The sequence below is a fragment of the Harmonia axyridis genome, chromosome 4 (genome assembly GCF_914767665.1).
Source record: "Harmonia axyridis chromosome 4, icHarAxyr1.1, whole genome shotgun sequence".
In the NCBI taxonomy this organism is placed as follows: Eukaryota; Metazoa; Arthropoda; class Insecta; order Coleoptera; family Coccinellidae; genus Harmonia; species Harmonia axyridis.
The window spans coordinates 13402995-13421337 of NC_059504.1; the positions used below are offsets into that span (position 1 = coordinate 13402995).

At 33.3% G+C, this 18343-nt stretch overlaps 4 protein-coding genes across 8 annotated transcripts in view; 2 read left to right on the forward strand and 2 right to left on the reverse strand.

The window, feature by feature from the left end:
• Window positions 1–1259, forward strand: part of LOC123677608 (monocarboxylate transporter 12) — a 32172-nt gene extending 30913 nt beyond the window's left edge. For all 3 annotated transcript variants that reach the window (XM_045614241.1, XM_045614242.1, XM_045614243.1), the window contains exon 6: window positions 30–1259. In XM_045614241.1, the coding sequence (XP_045470197.1) occupies window positions 30–187 (158 nt within the window). In that variant the 3' untranslated portion in view covers window positions 188–1259. The remainder of the gene's footprint in view (window positions 1–29) is intronic.
• A 424-nt stretch (window positions 1260–1683) lies between these two features.
• On the reverse strand, window positions 1684–7776 carry LOC123677609 (SET domain-containing protein SmydA-8-like). 3 transcript variants are annotated; one of them, XM_045614244.1, is made up of 4 exons: window positions 7622–7776; window positions 6284–7478; window positions 4379–4557; window positions 1684–2272 (listed from the first exon to the last, which is right to left on the reverse strand). In XM_045614244.1, exons 2-4 carry the CDS (start codon window positions 7434–7436, stop codon window positions 2189–2191), a joined length of 1416 nt encoding a protein of 471 aa, XP_045470200.1. In that variant the 5' UTR covers window positions 7437–7478; window positions 7622–7776; the 3' UTR covers window positions 1684–2188. The 3 variants fall into 3 exon arrangements, with proteins under 3 accessions (XP_045470200.1, XP_045470202.1, XP_045470201.1); XM_045614246.1 differs by having other exon boundaries at window positions 6284–7490; window positions 7622–7762; XM_045614245.1 differs by lacking the exon at window positions 7622–7776 and having other exon boundaries at window positions 6284–7584.
• Window positions 7777–9191: 1415 nt separating this feature from the next.
• Window positions 9192–13914, reverse strand: LOC123677717 (fl(2)d-associated complex component-like). Its single transcript, XM_045614404.1, has 5 exons — window positions 12392–13914; window positions 11379–12113; window positions 11019–11317; window positions 10474–10958; window positions 9192–10232 (listed from the first exon to the last, which is right to left on the reverse strand). Exons 1-5 carry the CDS (start codon window positions 13627–13629, stop codon window positions 9471–9473), a joined length of 3519 nt encoding a protein of 1172 aa, XP_045470360.1. The 5' UTR covers window positions 13630–13914; the 3' UTR covers window positions 9192–9470.
• A 211-nt stretch (window positions 13915–14125) lies between these two features.
• On the forward strand, window positions 14126–16580 carry LOC123678302 (probable alpha-aspartyl dipeptidase). The gene is made up of 5 exons (XM_045615285.1): window positions 14126–14958; window positions 15015–15106; window positions 15162–15347; window positions 15402–15687; window positions 15745–16580. Exons 1-5 carry the CDS (start codon window positions 14861–14863, stop codon window positions 15833–15835), a joined length of 753 nt encoding a protein of 250 aa, XP_045471241.1. The 5' UTR covers window positions 14126–14860; the 3' UTR covers window positions 15836–16580.
• Window positions 16581–18343: the final 1763 nt, after the last annotated feature.

Sequence of the window (18343 nt, forward strand, 5' to 3'; positions counted from 1 at the left end):
TTTATATTAAATTTTTTTTTCTTCTTCAGGTGCCTTGTATGATATGTTTCTGTCATACGACTACGCCTTCTACTTATCAGGAGTCACCATTGCAATGAGTGGCATCATGCTCTTCATCATCCCTTCAGTTCAAAGGTATCTCGAGAAGAGATCGAAGAAAACATCAGCGGTACCTGTGGAAATATAGCCATTACTGTTCTCCTATGATAGTTTTCATAGTTACACAACAATATAACCTGAGTTGACTCCCAAAATACATATCTTCGAAAACGGACTCCTCATCACTGGTGACCACCAAAGGTGATTGGTGTTCACTGTTTTTGTTCGATAGTTGTTTTTTTTTACACTCGATTTGTGATCCTGTTGATAGATTTGATTGGGTTATGGCTTCACCAGGTTTTTTTGGACTTGGTGAGCATTTTTATGGAATCAAGTTACCATTTATGTGCCATCATGAAATTTTTTTTATCGTTCTTTATTATTATTATGTCTGCAGTGCAGATTGGCAGTAAGAATTTGAAATGTGATTTGAGCTATTTATTCACGATTTTAGCCCTTAAGATGTAAATATTGATTGAATAAAAAGGTGATTGCGTGGTGTACGACTTGTGTGCGTTGTTGACTTCGTTTAGAATTAAGGAAACGAATGATCATGTTTAGGATCAACTGATAATGAATTCCAGTATTTGTTCAAGTTGGTTAAAGTAAACGTTATCTTAAGATTGTATATACCGAAATACATTATCTATATTTAATTAAATCATTGAATTGTTAATATAACTCACAGATATTACTCAACAATAGGTTTCAATACAAATAAGTTTAAGTAATCGGAGAATTTCAACAAAATGTAAATTTTAATATCTTTGAGAGGCCTCTTGAAATGCCTTGCGAACTCAAATATTGGATACAATCACTTAATATTGTACGTTAAATGTGATACACTTCAAACAATATCATTAGGTATAGGTACATTCAGATAAAATATATATATAGAGATATAAGATTGGTATATTCTTGATATAAACTTTTTACACTTCCCTATATCAAGTGCATTTTTCACGACTGATGTTTTAGTTTTCTTTGGAATATTTCAAGTTTTCCACAATTCTATTTACATTATTGAATATATACGTTTTTATTATTATCTACTTTTTAAAATTGTTCATTTGCTATTTTCAAGATTTTCTGTCTACCAAATAAAAGTTTCTATAATTATCTTATTAGAAAGACGTTGTTTTATTAAAACTCGATATGAAGTTACTAGTTTTATTTCATTGTACCCCATTATCCTTCAATAATCCCATAATATCTAAATCCTTAATATTCCGTTATATTGTGGAGACTCTTTGCTGGTTCGAGAGATGGCGCAGCACCCTGCGCAATACATTGCAGAACGACACCGCTTGAATCATAAATCCAACCGTTCTACGGCAAAGTCGCTACGGAGGTGTATATGGCAGGAACCACTGAGTTGCTATACTGGTGATACCTTACATTAGCGATTCCATGATGAAACACCTTGTGTATTGGCTGAGAAGACCTAGTTAAAATATATAAGAAGTAACTTAGATATACTTTTCAAAAAGCTGATTCAAGACCTAACTAAGCTATTGAATTTTCACTAGATAAGGGGGAAATTTGGGTCACATGTGGATGTATTGTCAAAATAGGACCACTTGCATTTTATATCACTGTATATTTAAGGAGTATAGCTTAGTATATAATATGTACAACTAACTTTCGAATGATTGTTACAAAAACAGGACAGTACTGGCATGATATCAGAAGCATTGCAAGCTCGTTCATTGAGGGACCTTTGGAGACTTCAAATACTTATATACATTTCTGTGGCCTCCAAGGGCGCTATTCACTCGCGCTCAAGAGCTCCTGCCTGCATCAGTTTTTTTTTTCTTATTTTTGTCAAGAATATTATTATTGGCTATTGAACGTTCGTCATTTTTGCGCTCTTGAAGTCCAGAGAACTGCATACGTAGTCTCCATGAGCGCAATTGGCACATGTATGAACAAGCAGCTAAAGCTCCTGACTTTACGTCAGTATTCACCTCATTTTTTCAGTTTTCTACAATATAGATAGCAGGTGCTAATCATGTGTTAACTGGTATACTCTAAATAATGATATATTACATTTTTCTTTAATTTTATGGAAACTTTGTACAATGGAGTTTCATATTTTAACATCACTCGATACTGCCTCTTTCAAAATTGAACAAGTCCCTTCAAAATATTTCTCGGCCTGTCCTGATATGACCTAAAAAAAACTTCAATCAGCAATATTTATTCCAGTTCAAATTATTAATAATATTGTCAAATTAATGTACAGAGTGAGTTTTGAGTATGAAACATTTTAATTATCTCGGAAACGGATCGAACAATTTTTATATATTTTGGTGCAAAAGGATCTTGTGATATGACCGATATTATGATGGTTTTTACATTGTTGCCAGATCTTCCATTTTTCCGGAATAATATAGTTCATTTTGCAATCTCTAGGTTGAAGTCGAATAAAAATAGACAATTATGAAATAATGACAAACACGTCCGTGCGGAACATTTACCCTTTGTCGGTACTTTGGAAATAAGAATCTGAAATATAATGCTTGTTTCAATCAAAACAGGCCTGATTTGCAATAAGGGACATCTGCAAAATATTTCCTATTTTTGTTTTATTTAAGATCTTAAAAATAATTTAGCGTTGTTGTATATAGGAAAAAATATTGCTTATCTCTTATGAATTAAAATGTCATTTCAAATTAAAATGACATATATAGTTGTTTCATTTGTAATATTTGTATTACCCATGTTCCTATAAATAAAATACCAGATTTGAATTTTCGTTCAATCCTCTCTATTTATGCTGAGTGAACCTAATATCATTTTGAAGAAAAAAGTGATCTATTTCAAAATGAAAATAATAAGTATAGTGAAAATAGGTACAAGTAAGACTTTTAGAAAAGATAGTTACAGGTAAGGACATTTCTTTGATCCATTCAAATCACACCATCAATGCATTCTGTGATAATTCATATCAATTGATTTTGAAAGGGGGAAATAGTGAAGTAAAGAAGGACCTTTTAGGTAAATATTTTTCAGCTTAATTTTAATTTCGAATCTAAATGTGGAATGGACTTACCTAGTGCCTTTGAAAAAAATCGTGAAAATTTTAAAAAATCGAAGATAGGTCCTTTTTTTAGATATTATTCGAATTTTTTTTACGATTATTTATATCAGATCAGAAAAAGTAATTTTTTGGTGGAAGAAATTTCATTCGTAAACTATTATAGAAACTAAAAGCTTCAATTTTTTTTTAAATTCCGATACGGCCATTTCTAACGAGATTATAGCAATTTGAAAAACCGCTTAATATTTGGAATGTTTTTTTGATCCCTTAATTTTTTTCCGGTAGTGTAAATATTGGCGTAGAAAATGAGGATTTTATATGAAATTTTTTACTCATTTTGAATTATTTTCCGAAGTTGTGGTTTGTACAATATTTTTTGACAAAATTTTTTTTTTCAATAGATTATTTACAATTCTCTTGGCACCACTTGATTTTTTTAAAAAAGATTCCAGGTGGCATTCCACGTTAATTCAGGCGCAGATCCAAGCCCAAATTTTGTGGAGGAATCTTCTAGACATCTTTGTTTCATAAATTGAGTCAAATTAAATTTTATTGATCTTGTAATTATTTCAGTCTTAGTATGTTAAATTCTAGGGGGGTAGCAAAATATTTGGAAGGGTACGGACAATTTGATGGGGGGACGTTCCTTCAGTCCCACCCTAGATCTGCGCTTGCGTCAAATGAATGAAACTGAATTCGCAGTGAAAATTGAAGGATTATATCATCTTGGCGAGAGTGAAAGTGAAAAAAAAATAATGAATAGGAGATAAATATATAATAGACAGCAAGAACAATTAGATGATGCAAATTAAAAAAAAAATAAAAAAAAACTGATATCGGCATTATTCTACAGAAGATAAGAGATTGAAATGTATAGCCTAATTATATTAACCGTAAGCGTAAGAAAAAGATGTGAAGATGATGAACTAATGATTCGCCATTTTGTAAGAGTCCGACTCTGAATGGCGGATGCGCCTTCGCGCCCGCATTTTCCTATCCTCCCGGGCCCGTGAGTCCTGCTGACGGCCCTGAAAATATCAAATGCTCAGATTAAATTCTGTTCCTGAAATTTAGTCAATCACTAAATTTTTACTTTATCATCCATTCAATTACATTAAACAGAACACCTGTATTTATATACAGCTAAATGAACAAATAAACGAAGATGTTATCGATATTGAATCTTTTTCATTGGTTTTATGAAAATTAATGACTTGCCTCAAATTGTTTGCTCACCTTATCATGACCATTCATTTTGGAGGAGGTTTTACGTCTGTGCTTTTCTTTCAAACAGGAGAGCATCTCGATTGATAAAAGTCCTTTCATTTTATTGTCTCCCAGTTTCAAGGATTCCAATAATTTCAATAGATCCTTACATATGTTGGTTTTAAAATCGAGAAGATTATCATCTATATCTGGAAATTTGAAGGGAATATTTAAAATGAATCATATTCAATGTTATCATTCTCAATACAATATGACGAAACTTTGTAGTAGTTTGATGGAATTTTTGTTAGACTTTCAGTTTTACTTTGTCACAGAAAGTCTTTCAAGAAATTGTTCGCAGATATCACCAAAAAATGAGGAGAGCACTAACGTGCTGACGCATCATTAATGCGCTTATTTCGACTCTTGCAGACCACACATACCTATACACAATCCTGTGGTATCCAGGGGTGCAATTGTCGCATGATGAACCAGCGCTCAAAAGCTCCTGACGTCATGCCTTTGCTTTCCTAATTTTTTTTCGATAATCTGCCATGCATTGCATGAAATTGTTATTTTACCTTCAAATACAAATGTTCATCCCCATCAAATCTAAAGTTTGAAATACTAACGGCCTTATTTACGGAACCCCTCGTCTAATTTTGTCTATTAACGAACTCAGCAGCGGTATTCTAGATCCGAACCTCATCTGAAAATTTCGAGCTTCTATTTTGTTCCGTTCGTGAGTTATCGTGTTTACGAACGACCAGCCTGTCGGACAGAATACAAACTGTCATCGTGAGAAAATGATACAAATTCGGCCAACACAGAGCTTTCAAAATTACCTCAATCACACAAACAGTAGAAAACTATGAATTTTGCAGCGCATTTCAGGTTGGATTGAAATATATCTAGCATTATATAGAATTCAAACATACCGGAAAATTTATATTCGAACTTGGATTATTTTCTGAAATATATCTAGCATTTTACAGAATTTAAACATACCGGAAAATTGATATTCAAACTTGGATTATTTTCAAAATTATCCGGCTCTTGTATACAATGACTAATGTATTGACTAAGGTCAGGGAAAATCTATAAATATATCTAAATGTATTTCGTTCCAAAATTTCGACTCATATATGTACGACACCTGTTTCTAATACTTCTTAAATTAACACCAACGTTTGGAATATCATTGAAATGTAACGAGATATGAAATTATTTTGGTTGAATATCCTCCTACTATTTTCTTTGGAAAAAATAATTTTTCCAATTTTTATTCACTTTGAGTTTCAAAAAAACTGCAAATTTTACAATACCATTTATTATTTCCTCTTTCACCGCAAAATATCTGAAAAGAGAAATGTATGTATTTGAATAACGATAAAAGAAAAACAACGAATAAGCGCCGGAGATATTAGTCAATCATTCAGAAAAAATTTAAAGAATTCGTAACTCGAAAACTACGAGTGATAGAAGTATGCGGTAAAAAATATTGTATTAGGTATCACATTAGTAATACATGTTCTTAATCCGCTGATTGTGCTTTCCCAAACTTTTGAGAAAACTTTTTTTAGTTTATACCGATTTTCTTTCAGAATTAATAGATTTCGTTCTCAAGCTAGGAGAATCAAATATTGTAATCAAGTTGCATCCAATAAATAGGGCCCATATAATTTTGAGGAAACCTCCTAGACTGCATACGAACTGATTTTTCATTCGTTTTTTGGATATCAAAGAAATAAACCAATTTCCTTTTTAAAATCTGCCTGCATATATGGCATAAAAAATTGTTTGCTCTACTGCATTTGATCCTCTTTCCACGAAAACACGAACTATCCATGAAAGTTGAAGTAAAAAATCGATAGATAACGAGCGAATATAATTCCATCTACCTAAATATCTTAAAAATCAATAAAAAAATTTTACCTTTCAACCTATACTTTTCATGATGCCCAATAATCCAAACCATCCTATACTTCAAGTCCACAGCTATCTCATGGTTCGAATGCACCAAATCCGACAATTTCATCTTCAAAAATTTCAACATCAGCTCCAGATCTTCATCATCAAAAGTGCGCAAAACGGATCCAAGTACGCATATTATTTTAGCCATTTCCGGTACGCTAACTTCCGTTCCGCAGTCTTCACACCTCCAATTCGACTTTGTATTCAAAGGATTGATAGGTATAACATTTCCCTTGCACTTTTTACATAAAATTCCAGACATGTATGTACCAAATTCTGTTGGATCTAAACATCTCGGACATTTACAAATGAAGTGTTTGGTTTTAACCAGGTTGAACTGCCTTGTTGGTGTGCTCCATATGAGCCTAACGTAGGAATGGAAAAGCTCTTGGCCTTCTCTGATTGGTACACATGCCTTGACCACCATAACCTTGTTCTGGTCGAATGCGTGTGTTAAATTTGGAACACAAGAGTGGTTCACAAGGCTTGCTAATGGATACAAACCACGAAAATCTGACTCTTTTCCTTCATTTTCTATCATTACCTCAAAAGCGTTGGCGTCCATCACACAACATACACGTCTTATATAATCTTCTTCTTGTTCTTCAAACTTGAAACCAATTGATTTCAATTTGTCCACTTCTATTCCGTGGTTTGAGCCTTTATGGTGCTTCAATATTGCCACCACTGCCTTATCGTCTTCACGGAGTGAGAGGCAGCGTAAGGGTGTTAAATTTTTGAATAGCTCCACATCTATCTCTTGCACTTCACTTCTTTTGGTTTTAATCTGGTGGCATTCTGATTGGTGGTGTTGGGTGCAAATTTTGGAACAAATGGGTAAACCGCATCTTTTTGGACATGGTGCTAGATTAGTTTGCTTATAGCAAGCCACACAAAACAGCGAATTTGAATGCTTGATTCTAGGACCATCAATAACAGGATAATCTCTAAAGATTTCTTCTCCACACGCGATGTCTCTTGTGGCAAATATACCTATTCCCCCTAGAGGTGATTCTCCCAGAGCCCATGGAGCATTTTCGTCATCTAAATCTTTACGTCTTAAGAAATCAGCTATAACTCGACTCACCGCTGGAACACTTCTTTCACAGGTCATAACAGCGGGTAAAATTTAACAGACAGTTTATTTGAATCGGATCTGCAATTCAGACTGGAATAAGTGACATATGAAATACCTACCTCTCAACATTCGCGATTTATTTTTACTAATCAAAGGCAGTTAACTAACTCCCACTTGATCTTCAAATGCTAATCAAGTCACCAATCGATATATCTACCTACTTAGATTTATTTTTAGCTGGAAAAATATTCAGTTTTGATTTGTGGATCGGCACAGGTGAATCGACTCAATGCTGAGGCAGCTGAGGTGTGTTCTTGTTGACTAATGCAACTAAGTGGCTACTTCAACACATTTTATTGGATTCTGTTATTGTTTGGTCATAATAATTATGTATATTTAGAATACTCAGGCATTGTTTACATTCTAACTGCAGTTATGAGATCAAAAATAGACCCTTAGTAAATAAATATACTACGTGCACTTTTTATCATCACAATATTTTCCTGGCATTGTACACCTATTTATAACACTTCACTCAACAAATCTCTGGTCTAAGCAGTAAAAACACATTTCCTCTTAGAAATTCAACTTTATTCGACGTCAATATAGGAACCATAAACTTTTCAATACCTCCTTTTTCCTTAAAAAAAATTCTTCTTACTTTCTAAATAGGCTTCAATCTCGGTAATCACTTCTTCATTCTTTCCCTTTATCACCTTTCAACCGTTGTTGTCGATGGAGTAGAGTCTGAATAACAAATATCAAGGCATTAATTGCTTTACTGGCACAGCATTATGCCATCAGAAAATAGTGATTTATCAATAAATACGCGAAACTCGTTTTTATCCAGTTTTGAAACAACACCAAATGTTGCGTCACCTGTCCTTCCCTATTTCTATTCAGACTCTACTTTCCGAAATTAGGACATGCACCTTTTGAAGCTTGGTACTTCTAAAGAGAAAAAAGTGGTATGGCACTGGCAGTGCCATCTATGCGCCAGACCCGGAACTTAATGAGTGACGTGTTATGTAAATAAATATTGAATTGTTTTAACCACTAAACTATTTTTTTCGAAAATCGGAAATGAATCGATAACTTTACATACAATAGGTGCATATCACTTATTGAAAAGGGGAATTTACGTCATATTTCAAACATTCCATTTCAACCTTTTATGCGCTGTTGCCACTTTGTGCAGTCGTAATGAGAGGATCCAAAAATGCTTGAAAACTGAATTTAAGAAGTTTCTGCAAGTAATTGGAAAGAATCCTGAATGAAACCAATAATATTCAATGGATTCAGTCCTTACTTGGTGGAAATTCATATTGATTAAATATAAACACTTACTAACTTCCACAGATTTCACAGTTAGTAAGTGTTTATATTTATTTTTCACCAAACCAATAATTAGATTTGAATTCACATTAACCTAAATTGAATCTGAATTTTTGAGCTAAAAAATTCAATGTTGTATATTCTGTTGTAGACAATAAATTTCGAGGTCTATTTACGCTGGCGTTTTTCATTATTAGGCATAATTAAACTTTCTTCACCACAATTTTTCTTCCTGATATTACCAATTTGATCAAATTAGAATTTAGTGGTTAACTTTAAAAAATAAATGTTTTTCCATATTAAGAAATAAATTCCTCAGGAACAGGTTTAATTCCTAAGTTCAAGCAAAAAAAAAGGTTTTCAATAGCTCATCTTGATTTTTGATGTCATACGCATATAATATTAGGCGTGATTTCTCTCCCAGAGAAATAATTTCAAAAAAATGAAAAAACAATATTCAGTACAATAAACTTTTTTATTGTAATTTAAATATGTTAACCTCAACATAAATAATACCAGGTCAGAAACCATCTTAATTGAAAAATCAAAATTCTTCAAGAATTCTACAATATTAAAGAATCTATTAAATCATTTTTTTTAAGTTCATTGTCAATCTATTATATATTTGACGCACCTATTACAAACATTCTAATATCTATTTACAGAAAATATCAAAACATAAATAGAGAAATTCAACTTACACCAACCTAAAATGTCTATTGATGAAGTATAAATTCATAATGTGATTTTGTCACTATTGTTCTCACGTTCTAACAACTTCACTGCAAGTTTAAACAATTCCGGATCATGTCTTTTAGGTGCTTCAACAAAAGCATCTGAAATAGGTAGATTACACAAATTCCTTCTAATCATTAAATCTCGTCTGGCCGATAGAGCTCTTCTATAAGATCCAACACTAGTCAATAATGTCCGCCTCAAGTTCATTCTTTCCAAATTGGCTACTTGGATTTCTGCCAAAGGGTCAGTCACAAGTAAATCCTTTCCAGTCTCATCTCTAACTTCGACTGAAGTATCAACTTTACCATTTTTTTCTTCATTCTCTACTTTAATTTTCATTTTTTCTATCAGCTCAGCCTCTTCGTGTTCCCTGTATACTTCTTTAACAAAATCTTCACCAGCTAGCTCAACAGAGATACCTAAATGGTACAAAACATTGTGACTCTCCCACCTCTTTTTAGCCGAACTAAGAGGTTTAACTCTTGGACGGGACTCTGCCACTAGACTGGCCCAATCTACACCTAGAGCATCACCGATTCCCTTAACTCTGGACTCTTCTTCCAGCTCGTCTTCAGAAATTTCCTCAAAGTCCAAATCCATATTTTCCTCATCTATCGAGTTCTCTTTGGATAGACGATTACCTGGTGACCGAGGGGGAGATTGAGATTTTGGAGATCCAGCAGAAGTCTGCTCTTTCGGAGAAGAAGTTTCTGCGTTTTCTGGAACTGCGGCTTCTTCTTCTGGCTCCTCAGCGACCTCCTGTGGAACAAGAATGTCATTGATAAACATTAACATTAATGCATTGAGTCCATAATTGCAACTAGGACAACAATCAATATCAAAAGTGGAGGTAACAACTTTGAAACCAAATTTAGATGAATAATAAATATTTTGTGTTGCAACGGATTTATAAACATTATATTAATTTGTTCAAAAGTGCTATTGATATTTTTGAAAGATTAGAATAGATCTGATTTGATTATTATTTCCTGGCACATACCTCCACTCTATTCAAAATCTCATCAGCATCATCACTGATTTCACTGAGATCATCCTCCAGCACAGGCTCTAAGCATATTTTTTTGGGTTCACTTGGACTGTCAAGAGGCTGTTCAGCTGCTCTCTTCAAAGATGTATCCTTCTCTTCTTTCTCGAGCGAAGTCTTAACTTCAGATGTCGGCTCAATCTCAGCTTCACTGACTTGTATTGGTTCTTTTTTCTCAACAGACTCTTTCTTCTCTGGTGCATCTTTCTTGTCTGAATTTTCTTTAGGTTCTTTGGGATCTTTACGTTCACGATCAGATTTTGTAGCTTCACTTCTTCCATGCGAGTCATGTGAAGTATCTTTCCTGGACTGAGCCTCATGTGAAGCTTCACTTCTTGGCAAAGAATGGTTGCGTTCGCTTCTTTCTGCCCTAACTGGAGGATCATTTCTATTATGGGTATCTGCTCTCAGATGCTCTTTTCTTCTACCATCTAAATCTCCTAGAATTTTCAGTTTTTTTATCAATTGCTATCATATTCAATTATTTTATATTGACTAACCTTCCCTGCTATGGGATGTGACACTTCTAGGTCTGGAATGGTCTCTAGTCTCCCTCCAATCAGCAGCAGGCCACCGCCTCCTTTCTTCTGGCCACGCCTCCATAGATCTACTGGCATTGTAAAGACGCCACTCCTCTTCCGTTGCATGTTTCATATCGATATCCCAATTATCTCTAGCCTCCCATTCTTGCCTTCTACTCCACTCTAGTTCGGCATATTCTGGATCCCATTCTCTAGTCTTCAAAGATGGAGAATGCCTATCATCACGAGCATAGCGATGGTGGTCTAAGCCCCTGTCTCTAAAGATGGAAATATAATGAATATAACGATATTTTCATAAAATTACTGTTCTTTACTTACCTTTCTAAATCTCTGTCATCTCGTATGTCCCACATTTCTCTCCTAGAACGACGATCATCGACATAATCCCTTGGCAAATGATCTTCTCTAGGAGGTTCATAATGTTCTTCAATATCCAAATATCTACGTTCTTCTAACCGGGCTCTGTCATATGGACTACCGTAGTCTTTATCATCCAATCTTCTATCAACTTCATGGAGTCTACCATAATCTGGGTCCCTTTCATGTTCAATATCCCTTCCTCTGTCATAGCTTCTGTCAGTAGAACGGGCAGCAAAGGTACGATCATACTCTCTCCTATCCAAATCACGATCAAGTCTTTCCGGTCTGTCCAAAGATGATTTCCGCAATAGACGATTATCAGGAGAACGTTCTCGTCTTGCATCACGATCCCTTCTATCCCTTTCAGAAGAATGACCTTTTCTTGATGATTGAGATATGCGTTCTTTAGCCAATGGAATAAGTCGATCAACTCTTTCACTTGATGGTTTATCAAGGCCACGATCATCTCTACGACTTCTATCTCTTGCTCTCCTTTCTTCTTCCTCTTTTGCAGCCAACTTCTTGAGTCTTTCTCTTTCTCTCTGTCTTTCTTGACATCTGGCCAAAGCTTCTTCTCTTTCTTTTTCCCTAGCCAATCTTCTTTCTCTTTCTCGTTCTCTTTCCCTTTCTCTCTCACGGGAATCCCTTCTGTCTTTTCTACTTTTAGGATCATTGCGATCTTTCTGCCTTGTTCTGTAGAAGATTTCATTCGGTAATTGGATTGTATATTAAAATGAAACAATATCCTCACAATTTATCACTTAAATATTGACATGACCAGTTTAGATTGCTACATTATTGTTAAATATTTTAAGGTATATCTGTCACCAATAAATGAAGATGTGAAATATTACCTAAAGTAACAAAAACCATTGTCAATATCATGTAACAAATAATGACAATTTGATAATTTGTTGCAAATATAGAATTTACATCAAATTACCTGAAATAAAATGGTTTAAAATACTCACCTATCTCTGTCATCCTTTTTTGAAACTCTATGGTCATCTTTTGATGCAGGGCTTCGATGATCCCTTCTAGAAACACTTGTACTTCTACTTCCTTTACTCTTACTTGGAGAAGTTTTCCGATCTTTAGAATGACTGGAGTCAGGCGTTTCTCTTTTTCTAATATCCTTACTATTACGAGATTCTCCTCTATTATCCCTCTTCGGGGACCTTTCCTTCTTTTTCAAATCTTTCTCCCTCTCTTTCTCTTTAGCTCGTTCTCTTTCCCTGAGCTTTTCTTTTTCTCTTTCTTTCTCTTTTTCCCTTTCTTTTTCTCTTTCTCGTTCCTTTTCACGTTCTTTTTCTCGTTCTCTTTCTTTTTCACGTTCTTTTTCTCTTTCCTTTTCTTTTAACTTAGGCGATGGTGTTCTATGTTTTTCTTTAACTGTTGGTTTATTGAGAGGTTGTGGTGATTTAATTTCAGAAGTAGCAGCTTTAGATGGAACAAATGTTTTAGTTTTAGGAGGGGGTGTTTGCGACTGTTTACGTACTCGAACAGGTGTTGGGGACTTCAAAGAAACTTTTGTTACCTTAGTTGGTACTTTCTTATCTTTATCATGATGAGTTGATTTGATTGCCACTTTCTTAGCTTTCTTGTGTTTTCTCTCTTCAGAAGATGATGAACTTTCCCTTTTAGATTTCTTCTTATTCATCTTCTTTTTTCTTGTTTCTGCAGAAGATGATGAGGAAGAAGAATCGTCACTACTAGAGGTTGATTCAGTAGTTGAAGACGAACTTTCAGTGGATGGACTACTATCTTTCTTGATTTTCTTCTCTTTTTTTCTAGCTTTCTCCATCTTCATTTGTATCTCTAATTCTCTTTGCAATTCTGCTCTACGTTTTTCTAGGTCATCAGGGTCAGCGTCTTCTAATTCTTCAGCATTCCAGTCCCAGTCTTCATCAGGTTCTCCAGGATGTAATCTCTTATGTGCATCCTTAACGTGTCTCCTTTTTTCACTTTGTGTTTTGGCGGCTCTTTGTTTTGAAGGGCTAGTTAAGGTATGTGTGGCCGAATATTTACAACTTTTTCCGTAAGGACACGTACCGTTCTGAGCCCAATGATGACAATACTCCTTGGTATGAATAGTACTAGCTTTGGTGCCCAAACGTTCAAAAACGCTAGGCCTAGTTTTTGTAGCAGATATTGTTTTACTCTTTGTAGAAAGGGTTGACGTTAATTTACGTTTTTGTAATTTAGACATTTTCAACGTTAAGTCTCAAAATTGAAGAGAAAATTATTGTACAAAAGGCAAACTTTCTGGATACCATATTTATAATGCTTATTGAACTCTCTATATCATTTCTCAAAATAACAAATCCTATAAGTTTTTACCTATGGTAGTACTTCCTTTAAATTGTAGGGCCAAACGATTTATAATTCTGGTAATCTAAATAAATAGCAGCTCAAATAAATACTACACTTCACAAAGCTTCAAGATAACCTTTTCAACCTGTCAGAACTGTCAGTGAAGCACAGCCTACCTAGAGTTCTATCACAGATTACTAGTCTGTGGTCCAAACCAAAGAGTAGAATATTGAAAAACCACTTTAATGTCAAGAAAATGTAGAATAATTAGAAACGTAATTTTGTTCTGATGTTCTTCAATAGATAAATCAATCAAAATGCAAATTATGGAAACACAGTCGCGTCAGGATATGACCAGGGGCGTACCCAAAAGGGATTATGGAGGAGATCTTATTAAGTTCATTTGAATAACAGCTACAATAGTTCATCCAATTTTATCACTACCCATCCTAGACGATAACTATCTACATGGTCTAAATGGTTTATAGAGGAATAAAAGTTGTTGAGATTTAACTTACGACAATGCTTTCTTCCCCTAACGACTATTTACAGTCCCGAGAGGGATCATCCATGCCTTGAGAATTGTATCTCTGCATGCATGTATTAAATAGTTCAAGTGTTTAGGAATAATGCGTCTGGTTGAGAAGCATAATATTTATTTAATAGAAAATCAAGAATCGACACTCCACCTCAAATGTTCTAAATAAAGTTATGTAAGATATACAGTCCAAATTATTTACCAGTACATCCACATATCACGCTCTATATGGCCACAGAGATATTAAAATCTAATATCTCCATGTCTAAAGTCCTGTCTTCTAGCTGTTGTTGCCTGACCCTAGACTGAATATCTGGATACGCCACTGGAGCTGGCGAATCATGATTCATGACCAACTGGGGAAATGAATTTTTATGATATATTTATTCATTGTTTCCAATTCGTCAAATATCCAAGATCTGATAACTCCTGCATATCTAATTCAAATCAATATATTTTATGTAGTGTATTAGTTAATATTTGATAAGAAAAGATCAGGTTTTACATCGAAGTTTTCAATGTGAATTCCAGAATATTTGATACATTCTTTTCTCTATTTGAAAATCAATTTATAAATAAGTGTTTAATTATGGCAAGACGACAAGTTTTATTATTATCATCCTCAAATGTTCATGGCTTTTCTTATCTAGAGTATGCTGCTAACGATATAAAGGAATTCTTGAAAAAGTATATATTACCTATATCAAATGAATATTTTGTTTTTATATGCTTATGTATTTCAGACATAATGTACAAGAAGTACTCTTCATACCATATGCACTGAAAGACCATGACTTATACCTTAAAAAGGTGAAAGATGTTTTTACGTCATGGGGTGAGCATATAATATATATTCAAATAATACCAGATTATTGGAAAATTATTAACAGGTCTTCAAATGACTGGAATTCATGAATCGAAAAACCCTGTTGAGTCTGTAAAATCTGCAAAATCAGTATTTGTGGGAGGTGGAAACACATTCTTATTATTGAAAAGTTTATATGATAACAAACTTGTTGATTTAATAAGGTCAAGAGTAATGAATGAAGGAATGCTCTATATTGGTACCAGTGCAGGTATTTTAAATAAGGTTTTATCGAAGAGCATCTGATGAGAAAATTTTCTACTAGGAACAAACGTTTCAACTAAAAGCATCCATACTACAAATGATATGCCAATTGTTTATCCACCTAGTTTTGATGCTTTGAACTTAGTACCTTTCAATATCAATCCACATTATGTGGATCCTGAACCAGATTCCAAACATAAGGGTGAAACAAGAGAGGAAAGAATAATGCAATATCTTGAAACGGATCATGCTAAAGTAGTTCTGGGCTTAAGAGAGGGTAGTACCTTATTGATAGATGGAGATAAGGCTGTTCTGAAAGGTTTGAAGAATGCTAGAATATTTGTCAAGTAAGTTGACATTCTCATTCAAAGAATACTCTTTATATTGTCAATTTCTCTTTAAAGGGGTGCAGAACCACAAGAAGTAGAAGTTGGCACAGATTTAAGTTACCTTTTGAAAGATGAAGAAAATTCTTCAGAAAGTTGCCCAAAGTAGGAACCATTTAATTTAAGTAAAAAATATATTTTATTTTAAAAGAATGATATTTCATAATTCAGGAATTTTTAATCAAGAAATATTTGTTATGAGTTTTATTATATTATATTGTTCTGTAAGTTACTCGATTATCACTAGTTTCTTTAATAAGTATTAATGGTTTTTATAAACTATGTATGTAACAACTTTTTATAAGTGCCTTGAAAGCAGAATTGCCTACAAAAGTATTTGGTTACTTTGGAGTATCTAAGCTACTACTTTAATTAATCAATTAGTATCTCATATACTTTTCGAAGGAAACTGTGTCTCCGTAACTTAAAAAAGTATTTTATATTCATTACTTGTTCTATACTATGATGCACTTAATTCATAAAGAAACTTAAACATATCTAATTAAGCATTTAAAAGAAGTATATGTAAGTTCTTCTATCAAAACAGTAATTAGATTTTCAAAATAAACTCAGATAAGAAGTTATCTTGTGGGAAGATATTTTTCTAAATTGTCTTTTGATAGTTCTGATTGTGAATTTATTTGCAGATTTATTTTTAGTTTTAAAATAGGATATGGAAATCCTCAATATAAACTCTTGAGGTAACAGGTACTTTTTAGTTTAAATAAATTTATTAGGGACCAGGCTCTCTGGCTGGGAATTTGGGAACTTTGAATTAGATTTATTCTTTATGAATCGTAATTTTGATAGTCTTAATTACTATACTATTGTATAGGAAATAAATATTTTCCTTAGTTATGTATTTTATTGACTAGTTCATATCCTTTCCATAAGTGTCAGTGATGTGAAACCTTGTAACATACAAATTGAAAAATTGGAGTATTCCTCCATTATGCTAGCCAGCTGGACGAATGTAAACGATGAAATTGTCGTAGAATATATTTTTTTTTTAATTTGAAAGCTCTAAACTGATAAGTTTGTCTAATTAAGCATTTAAAAGAAGTATATGTAAGTTCCTCTAACAAAATAGTATTTAGATATTCAAAATGAACTTCAGATAAGAAGTTATCTTGAAAGAAGATATTTTTCTAAAGTGTCTTTTGACAGTTCTGATTTTGAGTTGTTACTTGCAGATTTCAGTTTCAAAACAGGATAAAAATTTCCCTTAGTTATGTCTTTTATTGACTAGTTCATATCCTTGTCATAAGTGTCAGTGATGTGAAACCTTGTAACATACAAATTGAAAAATTGGAGTAGATCCCCATTATCCTAGTCAGCTGGACAATTATCATCAGTTTTGTTTGATTCAAAAACTTATCTCTAAACCACAATCCACAACAGTTGAGTAGTTGAGAGCTAAATGGTAAACTGTGAATTGATGGTAGGAGTACCTACTTAATGCAAAAAGATATGAATAGTTCTCTAATGGGAAAAAGATTCCCGAAGAGAATACCGATACAAAATTATATTAATAAATCGGATGAAAAATTATTGAAATTGAAATATTGAAAAATAGGTAAAAAAAAGGGAAGTTTAAGGAAAGTCAAATTATGTAACTCTTGCCGGAGAGAAAAGCATCATATCATCATTTGAATAGACGTATTACTTAAGAAGATGCGTCGGACAAGAAATTCTATTTGATTTTTCACGATTAAAAATACATTATACTCTTCCAAAACAAGATTCAATCGCTCGATCTTCCCCAGAGATAACTATAGTTAACAACTTCCGTTATTCTACAGATAATAATTTGTCCTGGTCCTCGCTATAATCCGCATCTAATTAAATGAAGCACAATTCATTTCACATCAGAATTATCTTCCACCATATTCGACTGCATAGTAAAGTAGACACACCAAGTTGCGTAAAATATACCTTCACTTTTTTCATCGGGTAACGCAAGGAATAGGAAGTGCCACTGTTATTGAATTTATGTAAAGCAATTGGCGGTACTTATCTCTTCCTATGGCGAATTGAGTTATCGTAAATCTTACCGCAAAATATCGGACGAGATTTAATAAAGTTTATACAATTCTTGTGGAAATGCATATTGAATTGTCATCCATTCTTTCCATTGCATAATAAATATTTGGTAATGAATATACTTTCTCAGTAAATATCGTCAATTACGATTGAATGGTTAGTTGGCGTTTTCTTGGTACAGCAATTCTTATGAAATTTCGATTAAGGTAGATACGAAATGATTTAGAGAATTTGCCTCAACCAAAATTAATTATAATTCAATATAAGGATCTATGAAGCTGAAAAATATTTGATTATGATTATTCTCATATCCCTTTATTTTTATTAGCTGAAATTTTAATGAACAACATAGAAATTCAAATTAATCAAAACCCAATATCTAAATATTTGCTATATTGATGGCTTAGAATTTCAAGATATGCCGACGATATAATATTTCACAGGCACAACAAGGCGTCTGAATAAATTCCTTCACTTCATCAACAACCTGCATCTTTAATTGTATTCACAATGCAAATTCAAACTAAAAACAGTATAATATTCTTGATTTAACAAAAACAAGAGTAAATTATTT

Coding starts and splice junctions, on each gene's coding strand:
- LOC123677609 (XM_045614244.1), bottom strand. CDS start 7,436: ATGACCTGTGAAAGAAGTGTTCCAGCGGTGAGTCGAGTTATAGCTGAT. Junction 4,558..6,283: donor TGAAAAGTATAGGTTGAAAG/GTAAAATTTTTT, acceptor TCAAATTTCCAG/ATATAGATGATAATCTTCTC. Junction 2,273..4,378: donor AAATGAATGGTCATGATAAG/GTGAGCAAACAA, acceptor AGTTTTTTTTAG/GTCATATCAGGACAGGCCGA.
- LOC123677717 (XM_045614404.1), bottom strand. CDS start 13,629: ATGTCTAAATTACAAAAACGTAAATTAACGTCAACCCTTTCTACAAAG. Junction 11,318..11,378: donor GATGACAGAGATTTAGAAAG/GTAAGTAAAGAA, acceptor TTCCATCTTTAG/AGACAGGGGCTTAGACCACC. Junction 10,233..10,473: donor AGATTTTGAATAGAGTGGAG/GTATGTGCCAGG, acceptor CTTGTTCCACAG/GAGGTCGCTGAGGAGCCAGA.
- LOC123678302 (XM_045615285.1), top strand. CDS start 14,861: ATGGCAAGACGACAAGTTTTATTATTATCATCCTCAAATGTTCATGGC. Junction 14,959..15,014: donor ATAAAGGAATTCTTGAAAAA/GTATATATTACC, acceptor TATGTATTTCAG/ACATAATGTACAAGAAGTAC. Junction 15,107..15,161: donor AGATGTTTTTACGTCATGGG/GTGAGCATATAA, acceptor AATTATTAACAG/GTCTTCAAATGACTGGAATT.